This window comes from Syngnathus leptorhynchus, chromosome 17 (assembly GCF_054491065.1).
Source record: "Syngnathus leptorhynchus isolate UIUO chromosome 17, UIUO_Slep, whole genome shotgun sequence".
In the NCBI taxonomy this organism is placed as follows: domain Eukaryota; kingdom Metazoa; phylum Chordata; class Actinopteri; order Syngnathiformes; family Syngnathidae; genus Syngnathus; species Syngnathus leptorhynchus.
The window spans coordinates 8,715,123-8,735,137 of record NC_141211.1 but is presented as its reverse complement, the minus strand read 5'-3'; the positions used below and the strand labels follow the sequence as shown (position 1 = coordinate 8,735,137).

At 49.9% G+C, this 20,015-nt stretch overlaps 3 protein-coding genes across 4 annotated transcripts; all 3 read right to left on the bottom strand.

Annotated features, from left to right (window-relative positions):
- Positions 1 to 956: 956 nt before the first annotated feature.
- On the bottom strand, positions 957 to 9,738 carry mybbp1a (MYB binding protein (P160) 1a). Its single transcript, XM_085935044.1, has 27 exons — positions 9,461 to 9,738; positions 8,991 to 9,086; positions 8,820 to 8,903; positions 8,679 to 8,753; positions 8,508 to 8,615; positions 8,182 to 8,372; positions 7,547 to 7,714; positions 7,312 to 7,429; positions 6,576 to 6,865; positions 6,371 to 6,475; positions 6,128 to 6,253; positions 5,844 to 6,038; positions 5,656 to 5,764; positions 5,489 to 5,579; positions 5,182 to 5,345; positions 4,998 to 5,105; positions 4,818 to 4,922; positions 4,472 to 4,642; positions 4,231 to 4,388; positions 4,025 to 4,159; positions 3,607 to 3,697; positions 3,307 to 3,438; positions 2,777 to 2,845; positions 2,594 to 2,707; positions 2,356 to 2,457; positions 2,158 to 2,282; positions 957 to 1,744 (listed from the first exon to the last, which is right to left on the bottom strand). The coding sequence occupies exons 1-27, from the start codon at positions 9,623 to 9,625 to the stop codon at positions 1,363 to 1,365; spliced, it is 3,777 nt and encodes a 1,258-aa protein (XP_085791170.1). The 5' UTR covers positions 9,626 to 9,738; the 3' UTR covers positions 957 to 1,362.
- Positions 9,739 to 9,844: 106 nt separating this feature from the next.
- On the bottom strand, positions 9,845 to 12,978 carry tbl2 (transducin beta like 2). The gene is made up of 7 exons (XM_085935055.1): positions 12,717 to 12,978; positions 12,035 to 12,171; positions 11,753 to 11,937; positions 11,448 to 11,599; positions 11,248 to 11,374; positions 11,037 to 11,189; positions 9,845 to 10,879 (listed from the first exon to the last, which is right to left on the bottom strand). The coding sequence occupies exons 1-7, from the start codon at positions 12,841 to 12,843 to the stop codon at positions 10,420 to 10,422; spliced, it is 1,341 nt and encodes a 446-aa protein (XP_085791181.1). The 5' UTR covers positions 12,844 to 12,978; the 3' UTR covers positions 9,845 to 10,419.
- Positions 12,979 to 13,626: 648 nt separating this feature from the next.
- Positions 13,627 to 19,706, bottom strand: pom121 (POM121 transmembrane nucleoporin). 2 transcript variants are annotated; one of them, XM_085935045.1, is made up of 13 exons: positions 18,942 to 19,706; positions 18,461 to 18,667; positions 18,210 to 18,359; positions 17,873 to 17,953; positions 17,621 to 17,789; positions 17,278 to 17,366; positions 17,127 to 17,206; positions 16,935 to 17,056; positions 16,736 to 16,835; positions 16,384 to 16,653; positions 14,944 to 16,299; positions 14,665 to 14,769; positions 13,627 to 14,501 (listed from the first exon to the last, which is right to left on the bottom strand). In XM_085935045.1, the coding sequence occupies exons 1-13, from the start codon at positions 19,481 to 19,483 to the stop codon at positions 14,401 to 14,403; spliced, it is 3,372 nt and encodes a 1,123-aa protein (XP_085791171.1). In that variant the 5' UTR covers positions 19,484 to 19,706; the 3' UTR covers positions 13,627 to 14,400. The 2 variants fall into 2 exon arrangements, with proteins under 2 accessions (XP_085791171.1, XP_085791172.1); XM_085935046.1 differs by having other exon boundaries at positions 17,278 to 17,345.
- Positions 19,707 to 20,015: the final 309 nt, after the last annotated feature.

The window sequence follows — 20,015 nt, the reverse complement described above, 5'->3', positions numbered from 1 at the left end:
AGAGAGGGGAGCAGTGAGCACCAGGGGTGCTCAAATACATAATATGGAGATCAAAAAGTGGATGTCCAGGCCAAAGCGAAGAGCTGTCGGAGGTGCCCTCGATTGTCCTGGCAGTGTCTTCGAGGAGGGTAATCCGCTGCAGTTCTCTCATCCTGAATTGGTCCACGAGAATCTAGATAGCCGCTGTCAGCTTGGGTGTCACCTAACCACCTCCCCAGCCGGGGAGGGGTGGGGGGAGTGGGGTCGGGGAGCAAAAACAAACTCCAGCTGAATCGGCCACTACAGGTTAATTCATGGAAATATGTCTTTAAACGTGTCTTAAATGTTTCTACTGAGGTAGCAGTTCTAATATCCATTGGTTGGGCATTCCAGAGCTCTGGAGCCCGAATAGAAAGTGCTCTAGACCCTGCGGACGTTTTCTTGGCCCTCGGTGTCACTAAAAGACTAGCGTTTTGCCAACGAAGGTTACGAGACTGAACGTAAGGAACTAGGTCGACGATATATGAAGGCACTAAGCCATGCAGTGATTTATAGGTTAATAGAAGAACCTTGAAGTCACATCTTAAGTGGACCGGGAGCCAGTGTAAATTGGCTAATATTGGGGTAATGTGATCAAATTGTCTTGTCGGTGAGAGCAGCCTTGCAGCAGCATTTTGTACTAACTGTAGACTTTTGATGCTGGATTTGGGAAGACCAGAGAATAACGCATTACAGTAGTCCAGGCGCGTCGTGATAAACGCATGCATAATAATTTCCGCATCACCGGTCGAGAGGATTGGGCCAATCTTAGCAATATTACGAAGGTGAAAAAACGCAATTCCGGTTATATTCTTGATGTGCTTTTGAAAGGAGAGCGTTTGGTCAAATATTAGTTACAGTATCACTCTGAGTGATAGTACGGTTATCTATAGTTATAGTGGTTTCCTTAAATAAATGTTAATAACAAGCTGGACCAATTATCAACATATCAGTTTTATCTGGGTTAAGATGAAGGAAGTTGAGAGACATCCATTGCTTGATGCTTGTGAAAGCATACTATGATGATGATCTGCGCCAGCCAACATAAAATGGCTTAGAGCACAAATGGAGTAGCATTACAGCTTTGGTGATGCACACAATAGATTGACGAGTGGGTGCAATGTGGTGATGAATCCCCAGCAGTAAAAAAAAAAAGGGCTTTAATGTTATTTTTTCCCTGAAAAAAGCAGTCATGCATTAAAAACATTAGGATTCCCATCCTTGCACTTTTTCGAGGGTCATGAAAGGTTGATTAAAAAAAAAAAAAAAAAAGGAGCCCCAAAAAAATATATAATACCCATAGTAAAGAGTTCACCTTTATACTTCCTCTTTAATCTTTCTTTTTTAAAATGCAAAATCTTTTTGCATTTTGCTTTTCTTGGCTGGGCCGGGCTGCAACGCCGGCGCGCCAACTGCCTTCCGCTTTTTCTTTTTCTTGTTATTCGTCTTGGCTGGGCCGGGCTGCAACGCCGGCGCGCCAACTGCCTTCCGCTTTGTCTTTTTCTTGTTATTCGTCTTGCCCTGTCCTTTCTTCACCCTCGCGTGGTCCGCCATCGGGGCCGAGCTGGTGGCTGCGGCGGGCTCCAAGACTGGCTGCGGTCGTTTTTTCTTTTTTTTGCTTTCTGGCAGGAAGCCCTTTTGCTTCTTGGCAGGCCGTTGCAGCGGCGGCGGCTGCTGCTGCTGGCCACCATCCTTGGCGGGCTTTATCTTCTCCATCGTCGGCTTCCTGACGGTGACAAAGATAAACAAGAGGACTGAGTACGTTCTCGGACACCCTGATAGGAGAAGCTGACGTCAACGTCTTGTGTCAGTAAAGAGGATTGTGTTTGTTTTTGTGGGGAACCTAACCGCCATGACCTTAAGTCAGTCAGCCAATGAGCAAAGTAAAAACACTGCTCTTTGTCTTCATCTTGTGGTGATCCATGAGTTTCAAGAAAAATGGTGTTTTGCTGCTATCTTGTGGTATCTCAAGAGAACCACTTTTTTTTTTTTTACCACCCCCGCCCTCCGTGATTCAGTAAAAACACCCCCATCGGGTGCCGTGGAACTATGTTCAATAGAAGCAAGACAAAAAAGCGGCATGTGGCAATTGTGAACCTTGTAAAAGCAGTGGCAGCCTTGGCTCGTTCCGGCACTCACGTGACTCCAAAGTGTCTCATGACAGTCCAGTAGGTGTCCTCTAGCTTGCCTGTCTTCTTGAAGGCAAACACTTCAGGGAGGAGCTGCAGGGCACTCTTGAGAGCCTCCAAGTCCACAGACAGCTTCTATACAGACATCAGATGTCCTCCTTTTATTTCCTTCTTTTGAAATCTTGTTTCCTGCTCATGTACGACCTACCTGCAGTTGGATGAGTTTGACCAGCAAGCGACACAGCTCCAGCGCCTTCACTGTCTTTTCCCGCAGAGCCTTGTTCTCCATTTGACCTTGCAGCTTGAAAGCCTGAGGAGATAGTGGCCCATTGAATCAACTTGGCATCGGGTCGGGACCAGAAGCCACGAGGCAATATTCCAACTTGCATTTGCGGTTTGATACAGAGCAATAATTTTGTTCTTCGGGGTTTCAATGATGGACTCACCGCGGTGAGCTGAGCCACCACCTCGGTGCACAAATGCAACCACGGCACGCCGCTCATCAGCTTCTGCACATCCCTGTTTTGCATGGCACGGAGTAGCAACAAGCACGCCTGGCCCTGTACGCACAAAACACGTCCAACGTTTGCGCTGACACTTGATCTGCTTCGAAATGAAGGTTACGCCACCTGCTGGTGCTCCCTGACGCCCGATCCGATGTGCTGCACAGTCGCGTTCAACAGCTTTACACACAAAACCTGCATGATATATATTTATACACACACACACACACACACACACACACACACACACACACACACACACACACACACACACACACACACACACACACACACACACACACACACACACACACACACACACACACACACACACACACACACACACACACACACACACACACACACACACACACACACACACACACACACACACACACACACACACACACACACACACACACACACACACACACACACACACACACACACACACACACACACAGGATATAATGTCAACAAATATAATTAAAAAAAAACAAATATAATATAATAATTATAATATGTGTGTGTGTGTCCACGTTATATTTGATTTTTGTATTAGCTTAGCGCGTGCATGCACACATACGACGAGCGCGTCGTATTAATTAGCGCCGCCATCCGCTGCGCCCTACTCACTCACTCACTCACTCACTCACCGGAAATCGAGCAAATAGGTCGGTGAACATCTGGGTGGTCAGGGGGCTCTTCCTGCGACTCATGAAGTGGCTAAGCGCCTCCTGAAAGATTCCGGCCACCTGCTCTACGTCCACGTTGCCCATGAAGCGCAACTGCACGCACACAAGAGGCCAGACGTCAGCCCGCAAGGCAGTTAGTTCATCTTGCTTTCAAGCTTTTTCTGAGACGAGTGATGAGCAAGGCGTTGGGCTGAGGACAGCCCCATTGATCAAAGACAGCAACAAAAGGATTCATTCAAAGAAGGGGGATTAGTTACGTACATCTGGCGTAGTAACCCTGCACACCAGTGCCCCGTCCACGCTTTCGCCGGACGGAGATCCTCGCAACACTTTGACGACGTACAGAGCGGCACTGAAAACAAAACAGATATGCCATTTTGGAGTTTCATAGAAGGAAAATGCTGGCGCGTAAATAAATAAATAAATAAAAAAACAGCCCCATGAAAACTTTCACCAATTGACAGAAAAGTGCACAAAGTTTGAACACCAAAGTCCCAGAAGGTCAGCCTGCATTTTGGCTTCAGACGGTCATGTTGGAAAGTTAGTTAGTGGAGAGTTAGTGATATTAGATCCCCCCCGCCTCCACCCAAGAAAAGCCCTATGACGAATTGAATCCATTCTCCGCCATGAAAAAGTGTCAAGGAACCACACTCCACTAAGTCAGCCATTTTAGGAGGACCTGAAATAGTAGAGGCCGACAGACGACTCGGACAACTTCTGCATTTTTGTCATCAGCTTGTTCAGAAGTATGTGAAGCTCTTCCTGTCGGTCTTGTGCTGTCTTGCAGTAGCCCTTGGACCTGCACAGCTGGTTCCTACAAAAAGAAAAGAAAATGGCAGTGGCTTTGTTATGGGAGCTCATTGCGAGTACGGAGGAGTGTGTTACTTGAAAATGTCCGCCGCCCGGCGTAGAAATTCCTGCCCCTGCTGCTCATTGCCCGACGCCATCCCTCGCTCGATCAAGGACAGCAGAGGCTCCAAAAGGTCCAGAACGAGAGGATTGTCGGCCTGCCGGGACACGTACACCTCCACCAGGTCCAGCACCTACAATCACAAAGACCAGGCGCTTTTTTTCCCCCCTTTTTACGTTGGGAGTCAATTCCAATGGAAAATGGTCTCCGACCTACCTTGATCTTGAAATCGAACAACAGTGTCTTCTTTTTGCGCATTTTGGCCACGGTGTCCTTCCTGGCCAGGACCTTCTTCTGCTGCTCCGAAAAGAGCGCCGACAGGCTCTTGTCCAGCTCCATCATGGTATCATCATCCAAGTCATCTTCGCTGCTATCCTCCTCTGCGGCCTGAAAACAACGTATGATGTCATCATCGGCAGCTGATAAAAAGGACAGGGGAGCTTCGGGGATCATGTCAATCTTGTACCGATGGCGCTCTCGAGGGGGGGAAAGTTTAAATTACACACATGCGCACTCGTGCAAACAGCGTGGTGCCACTCGCTCTCCGATTCCAAAGCCTCACCAGTGCGTTCTTCTTCTGCAGCACCTTCATCAGCTCCGATTTGAAGTTTTGGTCCACCTCCTCCTCCGTGGCCTCGTCGCTGTCGTCGCCGTCTGACTCGTCTTCCTTTTTTGGGGCAAAAGCTACTTTCAAGTCGAGGCAGCGGCTGGAGCGGAAACCAAATCAAAAAAGGTCAAGCACCGTGTCCTCCTCAATGTCATTCTCCGTTTCCATCTTCTCGGCCGCCTCTGCGTCGTCCAGAACCAGCACGGGGCCGTTCCCGTCTGCGTCCTCATCCGGCTCCAGCGCCTATGCAATAAAGACAAGTCTGGCGTGACACCACCCGGGCAGCGAGCAGCACGGGTGGGCGGGCGGGCGGGCTTACGTCCAGGATGGCGGTGAGGGCGGCAGCATTGACGTGGGGGCAGATGGAGGCGAAGACGCTCTTGCACACCTGCCTGATGTGGCGACTAGGTTGGGACAGCAGCGACAGCAAGATGTCGACCATCACCTCCACCCACTGGGGTTCCGCCTCCCCCCGCTTGCTGGCTACCCAAATAAAAGTCACACACAAATTTGTTTCATTTAAAAAATGCCACCAGTGTCTTTTTCGCCCGTTCCTTTTGGTTTTGTTGCTTTGGGCTCGACCACTCTGACCCTTTTACATTTTGCTTTGGTGACGAGCAGCTGACCTTTCTCCCGATTCTTCTTGGCTGTCTTCTCCTGCGCTTCATCCACGCATCTCTGCAGGTCCTTCATCACGTCCAGCAGCTCATCCGGAGCCTTGGTCAAAAGCATCGCGGTCCGTTTTGTTTCTGCTCATTTGCTTGCCGAGCGCACCGAGCCAGTGTCAGCATACCTTGAAGAGGTGCATGCCAATTAAGAGGAAGAGCTGCCGGAAGGCAGTGTTCTCCGCTGAGTGGCCTTTGCCGCTTTTCTTCTTCAGGTACGCCACCGACTCCAACACGCTGAGAGAAAAGGGGCAACAAACGCGATGACAATCCTCACCGCCGTGGGAGAGTCAATGAGGCAATACACGGTGCCGACCTGTCCCAGGCCTGCCTCTGCTCCTCACTGAGGGGATGGACGGGACGGACCAATGCGGGCTTGTTGATCAGGTCTTGGGCGTACCGGACCAGGCGCTCCAGCCATAAGGAGCCGTCGGACAGGATGCCCGTCGGGCGCTTCTGGGGCGCCACCGACTCATCGGCCAGCGGCAAGTTATGCACGGATAAAAGGAGCCTGGTGGATGTACGTTCCACAGTCAAGCTCCACAAAACAATCAAAAATGCTACTCGAATGTCATCTCATTCTCATCAAACAACTCCCACCCAAAGAAAGACGTGACCATCAGCGCTCTGGTTTTCCCATCCAGTGGAATGTGGAGCTTCTCTTCGGTTTCTGGAATGTCAGCGCAGGACTTCTTGACGCTGAAGAAGGTGTGGAAAAAGACAAATCTGGAGAAAAAAAAAAAAAAAAAAAGCGGGACGTCACATGGTAACATCATTTGTGAGTTTTTTAGTCATACAGTTTCAGCGCTAGGAGGAGTTCTTGGTCATCATGATGCATCATACCTGGCAATGTCCATGATAAGCTGCTCGTCCTTCTTCACGTGATTGTTGTCCACAATGGAGACCAGCCTGGCCACGATCCACTTCCTCAGGCGAAATTGGGGGGGCCTGAAGAGGACAACGAGTCGGTGAGTGCTCACTCTGCTTCCCGGGTTTCTCAAGGTTCCCTTTGGTTTTTCGGGAATCCTCTAGATTCCTCGGGACTCACTCTTTCAACTCTTCTTTGCGCTCCATCTGCTTGTGAGAGGTGAAGTTGAGCAACTCGTCCACGCAGGGCCGCAGGAAGGTGGACCTGAGCCACGCCACATAATTCTGCAGCGCCGCCGGCTGTAGGTGCTGCACCACGCGCCACACGGACGGCACCACCGGGTAGCCCTGATTGACGAGCGAGGTGAAGCCCACCATCACCGCCAACTGCTTTTCAGTATCCTGGCAGCCAGCCAGGAAGTCGGACACATAAGCGTCCATCTCGGGTGCCAGCTTGAAGTGATCTTGTTTCTGCAAAACAATTCAATGAGCCATTTCCTGCAAGTTGCATCCAGGGCACTACCTTGTGGCATCGCTTCACAGTGACACAACTGTGTGTTACTCAGACGGTCTACTCAGCCGCTACACCCATGTTGGGGTGACCGAGGAGAAAAAAAATAAAAATAACCCAACGCACAAAACAATCTGTCCCCGGATCGGTCCGATCTTGACCCCATATTGAGTTGTTTTTATCCCCAGAGGCCCATTTAAGGGCGTAAGCTAGAGATGTAACAAACTCTGCCTAGTAACGAACCAGGGGGGAAAAAAAATAAAAATAATCTGAGCAATTTGTGTGCGAGCTCATTCAACATTCCTCATCAAACATGGAGGACTTGTGTTATCAGCGTGGCCAAGTAAGAAGGCCACGTGGTTAACGTCTACGTCGCAGCTGACGACCATAAGAAATCCTGACTAACCTGGGCAGACACCACGTGATCGCCGTATTGCTTCATCACCTCCCCTGACAGAACTTCTCTGAGCTGGGATAGGGACAGCAGGGGCAAAGCGCTGCCCAACAGTCGGAAACTCACAAAGCTACACAAAAAACAAAATACGCACAGAAGAATTGATGGTCAATTTCAAATGTCAACTCAGTTGCGCGGGTTAGGGGTCACTTTCCCGTTTGCTCATGCTCTTGTGCACAAAACTCACTGCGTGGGCCCCCAGTGCTCCTTCAGCATTCCCTCCACGACGGCCTTATTCCAGAAGAGCTGGAAGCTGTCTTCCCTCAAGGACAGCTTCAGGAGGTCCAGGGCCAACGGTGGCAGGGCACACTCCTTCTTTGCCGAGCGGGTGGCCATCTTAAGTAGGTGTGTCAGCCTATGAGAGAGAGAACCGGGCCCACCTCGAGAGTTCAGCAAAGGCCAATGCGGGCTTGTTTTTTCTTACAGCGTATTCTCCGATGTTCACCCCTCAATCAAGCCACGCAAAAGGTTTGGGATTTACCAAACAGTTGAAAAATAAGATGGCAGCAGAAGTACTCATTTTGTCTAAATGAACCCCCTGAACATCATTCCTTGACAAAAGATGAATCCTCAATTCACTTCAACACACTTGGCAGCAAAGCACTAATAAAAAAAAAAAAAAAATCTTAATCCGAGTCTAGCATAGCACCTAGGCATCAAGACAGTGCAAGTGCACCTCAGGTCCAAGTAAATTAATTAATTTAATTACTAATTAAAAGTACAATTATTACTTGGACCCGAGTACAATAAAAAAGGACATGACTAACTAGGTTTTTTTAGTGACTATCCAAGAATTTAGGTGCACATTTTGGCAATTCTTACTGTCCAATGTTGTCGTCGTTGATGATCTTCGAAGAGCCCAACAGTTTTTTTACTTTCTTGGGTTGGAGGGTCTGGGGAAAGCGCTCCAGCGCCACCAACAGCAGTTGCAGCTGCTCTGGAGTCTGGAAAGCCGAGGCCATGTCGGCCTGCAGAGCCTTCAGAAGGACCTCCTCAAATACTTTCTTGGGGACCTGCCGGGACAACGACACGGGGGAGACTGTGATGATTACTGTGCATAAATCAGAAATGTGATTTTATGGAGCTTGGTTATAAAACAATTTACACTTAAAAAATATCATTAAAAAGCCTTATTGTGCCGTTGATACCTCGGCGAGGATGTCCATCATGGTCTTGTTGGGCAGGTCCTTCAGGTGCTGTCGCTGCTGGGTGAGGTTTTGCAGAAGCTCCACACAACCCAGCACCACTGGGGGCTCCTGCGTGGGTGCAAAATAGAAAAGTTGTGCTCAAATTTACAACATGTGTTCCTACGTACTTACTTTGAAAAGGCGACCTGACTGATGGAGAGCAAGGACGCCAAACAAGCTGCCAAATGCAGCATTTCTGACGAATTTCTGCAGAAGAAGAAATAATCTTTTTTCTTATAGCGTATTCGAATCCCGCCCCCACCGAAAATGAACCTTTGTGGCTGTTTGCACATTGTGTTTCTCCTTGATCCTGTCTAGGATGTTCTCCAGAGTGATGTCCTTAAACGCAGTCAGAAGCTGGTGGAAACAACATAATTTTGGCGTCACACCACAAACACTCAACGGGTCAAAGCATGGGGCACAGCCGTCGGAATCCTCGCTCACCTGACCCAGAGCTAGACTGAAGCCTGGCCTCGCTGATTCCCGCGTGTGAGCAAGTCCGTCCACCAACTTCTTGAGCGTGTACTCCAACTTATCCTCCTGTGAACAACAGAATACATAACACGGAAATCATTATTTGCATATCAATTACATTGGTTAAAATGTTCTACTCGCAAAATACGTTCATATTAATGATGTTAAAATGGCAGGTATACTGCGTAAATGATCAATTACTTTCTATTTTTCAGACGATGCGCTAAATGAATTAATCTTTTGATTTGAACTGGCAGTGTTGGCACACAATAATGGATACGTTTTTAACTCGATTAATTATGCTGTGGTTTGACGTAGAGGTCACAATGGTTCGTGAAGAAAACCAAGTCAAGGATTAAGACGTCATGAAAACACTGGAACAAGACTTTAAATAGCTCCAGTGTAGTGTGCCACAATACGCATGGCTGAACGTAGCCCACCTCGTTGTTGTCTCTTAGGTATTTCAGAAGATTTTCCACCGCTCTAAGACGAATTTCCTGATCGGGTTTGGCCAAATCCCAGAAGAAGTCGAGGAAGACTCGGTTCTGATGGAGGGCGCTAGCCGTCCGGACCGGCACGGCCGTAATCGGCTGAATATCCACCATGTCTACGAACACCTCACCGGAGCATGCCGAAAGTACGGCGAGGAAAAAACGTGGATGCCCGTCCTTTCCTGAAGCGACTACTTCCGGGTCACGTTTTGACAACCTACAACTTTATTGACAATGCAAACGGTGAACAAACAGCGACCTTTCGATTTTTTTTTAAGTAGAAAGGTATTTAGAACTGACCATGCAATAGAGACGAGACTCATATTTTTCAAAATGACTTTATAACAATTAAATCAGGTGGATTTGCTTCAGCGTGAGGGACGATTCTTTGATACGTCCTCATTTTCCCTTACACGTCCTTATTTTGGCCCCTGATAAAGCGTCCGGGAGGAATTTCATTTTTCATTATATTATATATATATTATAATAATTTTGTGTGTGTGGGTTAGTTGTATTGTGTGATGTGTATGGGTTGTTTCCACTGGATGTTGGGAAAAAAAGAGAAAACGGATCAGTCTTGAGGCGATTCGTTGAACAATTCGTTTGAACGAATCTTTTGAGTGAACTGAGTCTAAAGATTCAGTTCACCTAAAAGAACTGGAATTCCCTTCACTAACATATAGACGTCTATCCCGTAAAAGACGTCTAATTGACATTAGACGTCTGCTATAGACGTTTATATTTATCAAACTTTTAGACCCCCCTCCCATTTCAAAATAGGTTTTATTTTTAGAGGGAAAGAGAAAGTACAAATGGAGACCGAGTGTTTATCTTGACTGAAAAAGATTCCTTTTTTACTTTAAAATGAAAACTCCACGAAAAGGCAATCACACTCAGTTCAGGCGTGCTCATTGGACAGGAGCGGCCAGGGCGGCGTCAAGGGCGGTCTGCGCGTCGCTGATCTGCTGCTTCAGCCTCTGCTTTGTGGCTTCATTCTGCGCGGTCCTCAGCATTTCCCGCATGTCGGCGATGGCGGCTCGGTAGCCGGGGGTGTTGTGGAACACTCGGATGGCCTTGTCCCCACTGCATGCCAAAAAGCGGCCAGTGACATCAAAGCGGAGGTCTGTGATGTCGAGGCTGTGCACGTTGAGCAGCTGCTTCTCCAGTTGGCCGCTGGAGGCGTCATACAGGGCCACGTCGCGGCCGTGGCTGATGGCCACCACCCGGCCGTCGGGCGACAGTGCCGCTAGGCTGCCAGGGGATGAGGCGCAGGCGACGCTCCTGAGCAGGTATGGGTCTTGCTGCTTCTTGTACTCCACGTCCGTGTTCCACAACTTCCACGTCCCGTCTTTGGACACCGTCACCATTCTGAAAGAGTACGGGAGAAGCCTAACTCAGCGTTTGATTCCGCTGATCGGCGCAGGTTTCAGAAAGAGCTCATTGAAACCCAAGAGCCTGAAGATATGTCGGGTTGCCATTCTGGACGACAGCAATGCGCAAAGGCAATAAAGAAACAAAGTTCTACCTGCGAGAGTCATTGGAGAAGGCAAATGAGTGGACTCCCGCACAGTGGCCTTTGAGCTCAAAGGCTCGCGTCACCTCCTTAAACTCGCCCGTCTTTGCAAAGCACACCTCCCACACCTTGACGTCAGGGGTGAAGCCGCAGGACGCCACGAACCTGAGAGAAAAATGTCACGCTTTCGCTCACTTGCGCAGCGCCAGACGCGACGACTAACCTGCCGCATGGGGAGATGGTGGCGTAAGAATTGCTCATCTGGTTGGTGTTGATAGAGGCCAGTATTTCACCTTTCAGGTCCCAAATGTAGATGGTGGTGTCGGTCGTGGCGATCATGATGAACTTGCCTGCGACGAACGGCCCATTGACAGCTAGGGTGTGATGGTCTTTCTCTTTTAACATACATTTCTGGCTACGTACCGGTCTCCGCGATGGCCATGTTGAGGATGCTGCCCTTATGTTTGGCCGGGAAGTCGTCGGGGCTCACCTTGATGCTCGTGGTCCCGTCTGCCTTTTTGCTCATTTTGAAGACGCGCATTGTATCGCTGTTAGCCAGCCAGGCGATGAAGGCCCTGCGGGTGGAAGGGGCGACACACGACCGAGGAAAAGGAGGTGAGCAGCGAGTCTCGCCAAGACGCTGTTTTGACGGCCCCGAAAATGCGACTTTGATGGAAAGAAGGGCGGCCGGCGGCCAGCCCGGGTGCCCAACATGCCACGCAACCAACCTGGAGTCTGGGCTGAAGCGCACCAGCATGGCGTGGTCCAGCTCCACGTTGGCCCTCAGACATTTGTGCTCTCGCTCCAGGAAGTCTTTGGTGCTCCATATTCGCACGGTGCGGTCGTCGGCGCATGACGCCAAGTATTTGCCGTTGCTGCTGAAATCCAGGCAGGTCACATTGCCGACGTGGCCCTGAGAAAGACAGCAAAACCTTTGTGACGTTTTGTTGTCGGGTCATCTGCGCTTCTCTGCGACGCCGTATTGAGGGGTTGACAACTTTGGCGTTTACTTTCAGCGTGGAGGCCAACAGGGGATGGCTGAAGTTATGTTGTGACAATTTGTCTTTGCGGCTGCGCTGCTGCTGCTGCTGCTGCTGCTGCTGCTTGAGTTTCTTTGCTGCCGGTTCCTTTGCCCTGACCCCTTCAGCTGGAAGCATAGAAAGGCGCAGCGGTTTTGACTTGAGATTTAAGACAACCTTCTGTGGGAGTCTTAGCTGTTTCCAACATGTTGAAATCACTCCGCTATCATCCGTCGTGAGACGTTTTTTTATGCACTGCACTACAATGGTGCGCAATGGTTAGTAGGAAATGGACGGGTTAAACAATAGATTTCTTAACCCTTACGATTCAAGGGCTCAACAGGTGCCGTTGGAAACGTGCTACTTGTCATTCAATTCAACAAGAAATAATATGGGCCAGAGAGAACATCATTTGTATCTGTACTTCAGAAACGGCGCGTAGTGCGTAACAGACTATTTCAGCTCCACAGTTGGTTTCAAAGCAAAGAACGACATGGGTAACAGGTCAGAGTTGAGTCATCGCCATCTCCCGTTTCAGCAAGCAGCTACGTAATGATGCGCGTGTGAGCATGTGCGGCAACAACAGCGGGAATAAGAGCACGTAACACTCTACTGACTATCAAAGTGCAATCGCCACGCTAACGTTAGCATCAATGATCCTGTCAACTCCTACCCGCACGACTGCTCGTCTGCACGGATTCTTCTCGTAGTTCTTCTTTCCGCTTCCCCACAGCAAAAGCGACCAGACTCACCAGAGCGCCCAGTAACAGGGACAAGGCGATCAAGCCGAGTAACTCCATCTCTCACTGCCACGTAATTTGACTCACACCGCTAAGAACGACGGGATTTTACTTATTCGTGATGTTTTCTTAGGCAATTGCTGAACGCCAAAGGCGTGTTGTCGCCCATTGCAGGCTTGGTGTGGAACTGCATTGCAGTTAGGGTAGAGCAGGGTTCGACGACCCAAAATTTTCAGAGCCATAGCCTCTGTTCTCATCAGCAATCTTTCTCTTTTTGCCTTTTGAATCTATGGCCCATCTCTCTCTCTCTCTCTCTCACACACACACACACACACACACACACACACACACACACACACACACACACACACACACACACACACACACACACACACACACACACACACACACACACACACACACACACACACACACACACCTGTTTGTTTACAACTCACCTGTGCTGTGTCGCAGGCTATGACGCAATTTTGCTATTGGCGTCATTCTTAAATTCGGTATTTTTAATATATTTACAACTACATACATTTTTAAAGCATAAGAATTCTTGTGTCATGATAACCATCTTAAAACCATATTTAAAAAAACACCAACAAAAACTTATTTTTCCACTTTCATGCATTTTTGCAAAATCTCCAGGGAGCGGGCGGCTAGGGGACAGCTCGGGTGGGACGCGTCCGCTATGGAGACAAAGTCAGAGAGGCAATATTGAGATGGCTTGGACATGTGCTGAGGAGGGAACCGGGCTACACAGGGAGAAGGATGCTGAAGAAGGAGCCCCCAGGCAGGAGAAGATAAATATACAGATTGTGCCATCCTACAAGCTAATGATTCAGAGTAATGTTTATAACAGTAGTTGATACGAACTAAATGCACAAAAACAGATTATTATTCAGTGCTTGGCATTGAATAAGAGGTTTAAAAACAATACAAAATGAGCTTTTGGTCACAATCGGCTTGTTTGGAGTCTTTAATGAAGTCCTCTGAGGAGGATTTCACTCAAAATGAGCCAACAAAAATCTCGAGCAGTGGATATGGCCCACTGGCTGCTTGCTTCTAAGTCATTTATTGGGCTGTTCAGTGTCTTAAAAAAAAGAATTGTTTTCAGGAATGTTTGCAGTTAAGCTCTATGGCAAAGCAGTGAAAGCATCTTCTCAATTGTCCTTTATGTGCAGACATGGCCACGTATGAGCGCAGGCTGCATAAAAAAAAAAAAAAAATAAATAAATTAAAAAAAAAAAGAGAAAACCGCATCGCTGCGTATTGAGACGCCCAGCGGTACCGCCATCATCTGTCGGAACAGTGGGAGGATAAGGTCTGTCAACATACAAATGACTACATAGAAAAATAAACGTCTGCATTCTCCTTAAGACCGTGTCCAAAACAACAGCGGATATGATTGGAGAACACTTTCCCTCAAGCACACGCTCATTGCGTCTTTAGAGCAGAAGGAGTCAGTCGTCCGGACGGCTTTCTGCATCCTCTGCCAATGAGGCGAGGCGAGCCGAGGGTGTTGGTGGCACTCTTGTTTGAAAAGATCGGGAAAGCCAAAGCAGCGATGACCTGAATCCTCTTAAAAGCTCCTCAACTGGCGTGAGATCACTTCTTCCTGTTGTGCTGCCTCCGCGCTTGAAGTCTTTGCCGCGCACCGCTCGGCTTTGAGCCCGCCCCAATGGAGAAGGAGGGAGTTGCTTGGGAACCTGATTGGGAAAAGACAGCATGAGACTCAGAGAAATTTCTTTCTCCCAATTCCAAGTCAGCGTAATAAGAATGGCGGCTCTCGACGTGTGGACTTGGCTCGAGGAGGCCAGACCTTCAAAACGTTCACCACGAGCTTTGGATTCTTCTACATTCATGACCTACCAAAAGGAGCAGCATTGAAAGCCTGGACCGGTGCGCTGGCATTTCCAAAAGGAATCGGACCAGTGGTTGTGGCGGGGCTCTGACCGAAATTGGGAGTGGATGTGCCTGTAGCGGAGAGTCATAAAGCAGTTGGAATGAAGAACGATTTGGATTTGCTGTCAGATATTCAAGTTGTCCTGTTGAAAATAATGGCCGACTGCAATTGCCACTGCGGCTCCCGTATCACTTCAAAACTCAAATACATCGACCAAAAGCGCAGCTTTGACATGAATAACTCACCGGCAGCCCCGAAATTGAAGCCTCCCATCTTATTGGCGACAGGTGTCCCAAACTGCGGTTGCGAAATGACAGCGCCAAAGTTAAAGCCACCAGATGCTGGTGGTGGAGCAGGGCCTGAGGGTGTCTGTTGTGGACCGCCGCCACCAAACGTGAAAGATGACGCGCCGGGAGTCTGAGTGGCCTGGCCAAAAGCGAAGGCGGTCGAGGCACCTCCAAACGCTGGTTTGCTTGGCGTCACAAAAGCTGACGGTGCAGCGGCAGAGGTGGCAGGTGCCCCAAAGTTGAAAGGCGTTGCATTGGAAGTGGGTGCAGCTGGTCCGTCGCCGAAGGTAAACGGCTTAGGTGCAACGATCGTGGAGCCGAAGCTTGACTGGGGCCCCGGGGCTTGAAAGGACGACTTTCCAAAAGTGAACGTGGGCTGGGTTGCGGTGCCAGCGGCGCCATCCTTGGCTGTGCTGGCCGCAGATGCCAAACCTCCGAATGAAGCAGTGCTTGTGCTTTGACTGACGGTGGCCTGACCAAAGGCAAACACCTTCTCGCTGGCGACTTGAGATGTTGGCTGTGCAGCTCCAAATGTGAAGGCGCTCGTGGAGGTGGGAATGGCGGGAATGGCGGCCACAGGAGTTGTGGAGCCTCCGGCTCTAAACTGAAATCCCGGCGTAGAAGCTGGGGCTGAGGTGGCACTTGCAGTTGTTGAGGGTGGTGCTGACCAGGTCCCGAAGATGGATTTTGTGGCCGGCTGGGCTGTGGGGGTCGTGCTGCTGGTGGAGCCTGAGGTGGCGGCTGCAGTGGAGGCCACTCCAGGGAAGAGCGAAGAAGCAACGGTGCTACTTGTTGAGGATCCAAATAACGAAGACGTTAAAGAAACTGCCCCTGACGTTGAGGCAGAGGTTGCGCATGACGGCAGGGCAATGGTGGCTCCTGCCGTACCTGAGACTGTTGTGGATGTGGCGGTGGTGGCAAAGCCCGCTACGGCGGAGCTACTTCCAAAAATAGGCTTGAAGTTTTGGAGCGTAGGTTTGCTCTCTAGGCTCGTTACGATTGACGGGGCGGAGGCGGCGATGGCAAAGTTGGGTTTGAAACCTGAAGCCGGCAGAGGGTTGGAGTGACTGAGCGTGGCGGTCGTGACCAGGGCGGGCTTAGGAGCGGAGCACGCAGCGGGAACACCGCCGAGCTGGCTTGACGATGTTAACGGGCCAGCGGGAGGCAATGAGGGAGTGCCGTTGGTGGTCTTGGGAACCTGGACTGGGACCTGAGTGAAGGCAGAGGCCTGGTCCACGGGCCACGGCTTCAGGCCATCAGCTAAAGGCTGCGCCTTCAGGCTCGAGACGCCCAGCGGTACCGTCGACGTCGAAACTGCGGACAGCAAACAGACACGTTGTGGTGATTAGCCTTTGACCTCGTTAAGGGCGATTAGTCTCCTACAGTGGGCAGCCCTACCTGTGGTGGCGCCGGTAGCTGATGCGCAGCTTGTAGGACTCTTCATTTTCAGAGCCTCTAGGAGTGGGTTCGAAAGCGTAGGGGCTGGCTCGGAATCCGGGTTGATGACTGAGGGAGCGGTGCTGGAGGTTTTCGGCAGAGGGGTAGCCAGGAGGCTGCTCAGGGTGAGTGTGCTGGAGATGACGCTGGCGCTCTTTGGGGCTGAGGTGGTCAATGAGGCAGGTGCGGTGGAGGTCAATGGAGGGCTGGAGGACTTTTCTGGTTCAGCAACTGCACAGATACAACAAGCTCAAGGTCTTGGGCAAAAAACAGTTTCGGGTAATTGAATTTGAGGTCCTTGTCATCAGCTCACCGGGTGGCTCCAGAACTTTCTGGATCTTGCTCATGGCTGCTGCCTTCTCTTCATCCAGATCCTTCACAGTGATGGTGTAGCCCAGCTCAGGTGGTGGGGGCTGCAGATCAGAAGGTAATACCGTATTGGCCCGAATATAAGACGGCCCTGATTATAGGAAGACCCCCTCTTTTTCAAGACTCAAGTTTCAAAGACTTACGAGTGAAATTTGGTCATCCCGCTTACTGGACACGAGCTGGATCCTACGCTTTCGCTTTCCGCCACAGCCAGAGAAGTTTGTTGAGCTCGTGACCGGGACCTTGGGCACTGGACTCTGTTTGGCTACAAGTCAATAAAACCATGACCACACAACAGGCAAAACCTGCGGAACAAAGCCACTCGAAAGACTTACGCGCATCAGGCACTTTGTCCGACGCAGGCCTTTCTGACGGCGGGCAGGACGCTGAGCCGGGAGAAAGGCCGTCATCCTCTCTGGGAAAAGAAAGGGGCCATTTGCAAAGCATCACTAACGTTCAATCGCATGCGGACGCGTGCAAACGCACCTCGGCCTCTTGGTGGTTCTGTCTGGTGTCTGCGAACGAGATGAACCTGGGCTGGACATAGGCGAGCTCTGCGCAGATGGCTTCTTGAACTTTCAATTTCAAATGCAAGCAAGCGTACGGTCAGCACTTCAAGCGCTTTTCGGGCACTTTAAGGCCAACGTGAAAGGCATACTTCCAGAGTGCTTGACAGAGGCGAGGAAATCACGGTTCCAAACAAAACATATGATCCAAACGGTGAAAATAAGAAATGCTTTTTGGCTTTGAGATAAAGCAGCAGCGAAATCTCAAACTCTAAAAATAGTCAATAGCCGCAGCCACGAGCGCAACGCGCCAAACGAGTTACCTGCGCGAGGCCCACCGAAGAGCTGTAGGAGCTTTGGATGGGGTTTCTATTGGAACCCGGCGTGCCTCCAGGGGCGTGCGCTCCACTGGCAGAGCTGATGGATGAGGTGCGGGACCTTTTGAAGGTGGACTCGTCCGCTGCTATCATCCCTCGTTTTAGGCTTCCCGGTCTGGATATATAATAAAAATTTAAAAAAAGTACTGTACAACTGGTTGACAGACTGAAAGTCAAAGGCAGGCGTTTTACACTCACTTGGGGACCAGTTGCAGTGGCACTCCGTTGGGCAAGAGGGGCTCAAAAGCTGAGTGGGCGCTTCCTCCGCTGTCGTTACGCCTGGGGAGCAGATTTGGAGCACGTACAGTGAGCCCTCCCAATATGTGATGATAATTTTGGTCGAGACAATCATGATATGAAGTTTCAATGCTGGTTTTTTTTTCTACTGGCAGGTACGGTTGAACGACTTCAGAACTTTTTTGTTTGTGACACTAAGGTGGCTACAGTCGAGTCGACTTCTGAGATATTGATGACGTTATTGTTATTTTTTAGGTAACAAGTGTGGTGCAACCCCTTGGTGTCGAGATTTGTTTACCTTCTCTTGCTTCTCTGCTCAGCAGTGAAGCTTCTATCTGCATCGTCGACCTCTCGCTTGCGGCTATCCTTTAAAATTTTGAGGACGCTCTCTCTGGAGCAGGGGTCTTCGGGGGCCTTGGGTACAGCCACGCAGCACGGGTGCTCCAAACTAAAGACAGGAAGAGCACAAATGTCCAGAGTCGGTCGTCAGGAACAACTGGGCGTTTTCCCTCAGCATTCACCGTAACAGTAAATACCGTCGACTCAAACCTGGGGCCGCTGTAGTCGGGCCGGGCGATTTTGACAGTGACCGGACTGTGAGCAGCCAGTGAATTCTGAGGCGAGAGGATGCTCTTCTTCCTGAAACCATCCCACCTAACGGGAGGCAGAACCCCCACCGGGAAGGCGCCTGGCTGTTGAAGCGGGTAGTGCCGCTGGGGGGTGATGGTGAAGTGTCCCACTGTGCCCGACGGCTCCCTGAAACAATTAAGGACAGGAACTCTTCACTCTTTCCTTGAAACGAGTTGACATGTGTCATGAGCATAAAAAACAACAAACAATATGGCATCCAAAAAATAAAGAGAGCATCACTAGACTTTCCTTTTCTGTGTGCTGATATAGACACTGCAATGCCTTGATTTAACACCGGTCTGATCTTTTATTTGATCTTGAATTCAGTTAGAGATACAGAGAGCAGGGGAGATCATAGTGTACCTAACGAGTGTCTGGCGAACAGCTCATTGAAACGTACCCGGTAAACGAGAGCCTCCGGTTCGGGGTGCAGACAGCATGGTTAGGGCTGGCCAACTTTTCCCGCAGTTGCTCCCGGGGGTTCCGGACCATTCTGGGCATCCCGAAGTCGCCAGTCGGACTTTCTGGTTTGCCAATGTAGCTCCCCATGAGAACGTCCCCGGGGCTAAAAAGACACGCGTTGCTAGCTATGTACCCCCCGCGATAGATCGCAGAGCCGGCCGGCCTTTGTCTGAAAGCTCCCTGCGACGACCCGCGTGCGTCACGTCGGCAGACGTCGAGCGTTGTCGTCCGCGACACCACCAAAACGTCGCTCAGCCACCAGTCCCAAACGCGGCGCAGGTAACCGGCTGGAGCGCTGAATCCAGTCCGAGGATTGAGGCCTAATCTGGCGGGAAGCGCCGTTCCGCGACACAAGACGAACGCCCCGCCACAAACCACAAGAGTTGCAACAATGTATAGACAAGAAGGGAAGAAATAAAGAGCGAGACTGACTATACCTAAGGTAGAGAGTAGCACTACTTTTCTCTCTCTGGGTGACATGGCGGCTTTGAGCCCATCATGCTGCTCTCCACTACTACGGGTTCTTCTGGTTTGGTACAGCAGCGCCACTCACAGAAAGCAGTGGTATTACACTAACGCTCACTTCAGGCGCGGTTGTATACCTTGAACTCGATATATTTACATCAGACAGTTTTGAACGCTTTCGTTAAACAAGAAAAAAAATCCCACAAATTATTCATTCAAACAAAAGTGGACCAACCCTTTATTTAACTTTTTTTTAGGGGTGGACTGATATTTCACAGAAAATTAGTTTACGATTTAAACTACTTCAATATTGCAGTTCCGATCATTTTTTAAGCCCTCGTTTGAGAAACGCGATTGTTTACACTTTGCTGAGGCTCATGGAAGTCTGCGAGCTGAGGCTCATGGGAGTTTGCGGGTGGCTAATGCTATAGTGATAGCTGCTATACGCACGAGGCGATTTCATGTCAACATAGGCTGCTCTGTTAATGTTTCGAGTAAATTTACGGATCGATATGGAAGGGAAACATAGGTAAGCAGTACCAAGGTG

Coding starts and splice junctions, on each gene's coding strand:
- mybbp1a (XM_085935044.1), bottom strand. CDS start 9,625: ATGGTGGATATTCAGCCGATTACGGCCGTGCCGGTCCGGACGGCTAGC. Junction 4,923..4,997: donor ATGACATTGAGGAGGACACG/GTGCTTGACCTT, acceptor GCCCCAAAAAAG/GAAGACGAGTCAGACGGCGA. Junction 2,283..2,355: donor TCAAACTCATCCAACTGCAG/GTAGGTCGTACA, acceptor ATGTCTGTATAG/AAGCTGTCTGTGGACTTGGA.
- tbl2 (XM_085935055.1), bottom strand. CDS start 12,843: ATGGAGTTACTCGGCTTGATCGCCTTGTCCCTGTTACTGGGCGCTCTG. Junction 11,600..11,752: donor CGCTTCAGCCCAGACTCCAG/GTTGGTTGCGTG, acceptor TTCCACCCGCAG/GGCCTTCATCGCCTGGCTGG. Junction 10,880..11,036: donor TTCTCCAATGACTCTCGCAG/GTAGAACTTTGT, acceptor GTACTCTTTCAG/AATGGTGACGGTGTCCAAAG.
- pom121 (XM_085935045.1), bottom strand. CDS start 19,483: ATGTCACCCAGAGAGAGAAAAGTAGTGCTACTCTCTACCTTAGGTATA. Junction 17,207..17,277: donor AGAACCACCAAGAGGCCGAG/GTGCGTTTGCAC, acceptor TTCTTTTCCCAG/AGAGGATGACGGCCTTTCTC. Junction 14,502..14,664: donor TTTCAATGCTGCTCCTTTTG/GTAGGTCATGAA, acceptor TTTCCCAATCAG/GTTCCCAAGCAACTCCCTCC.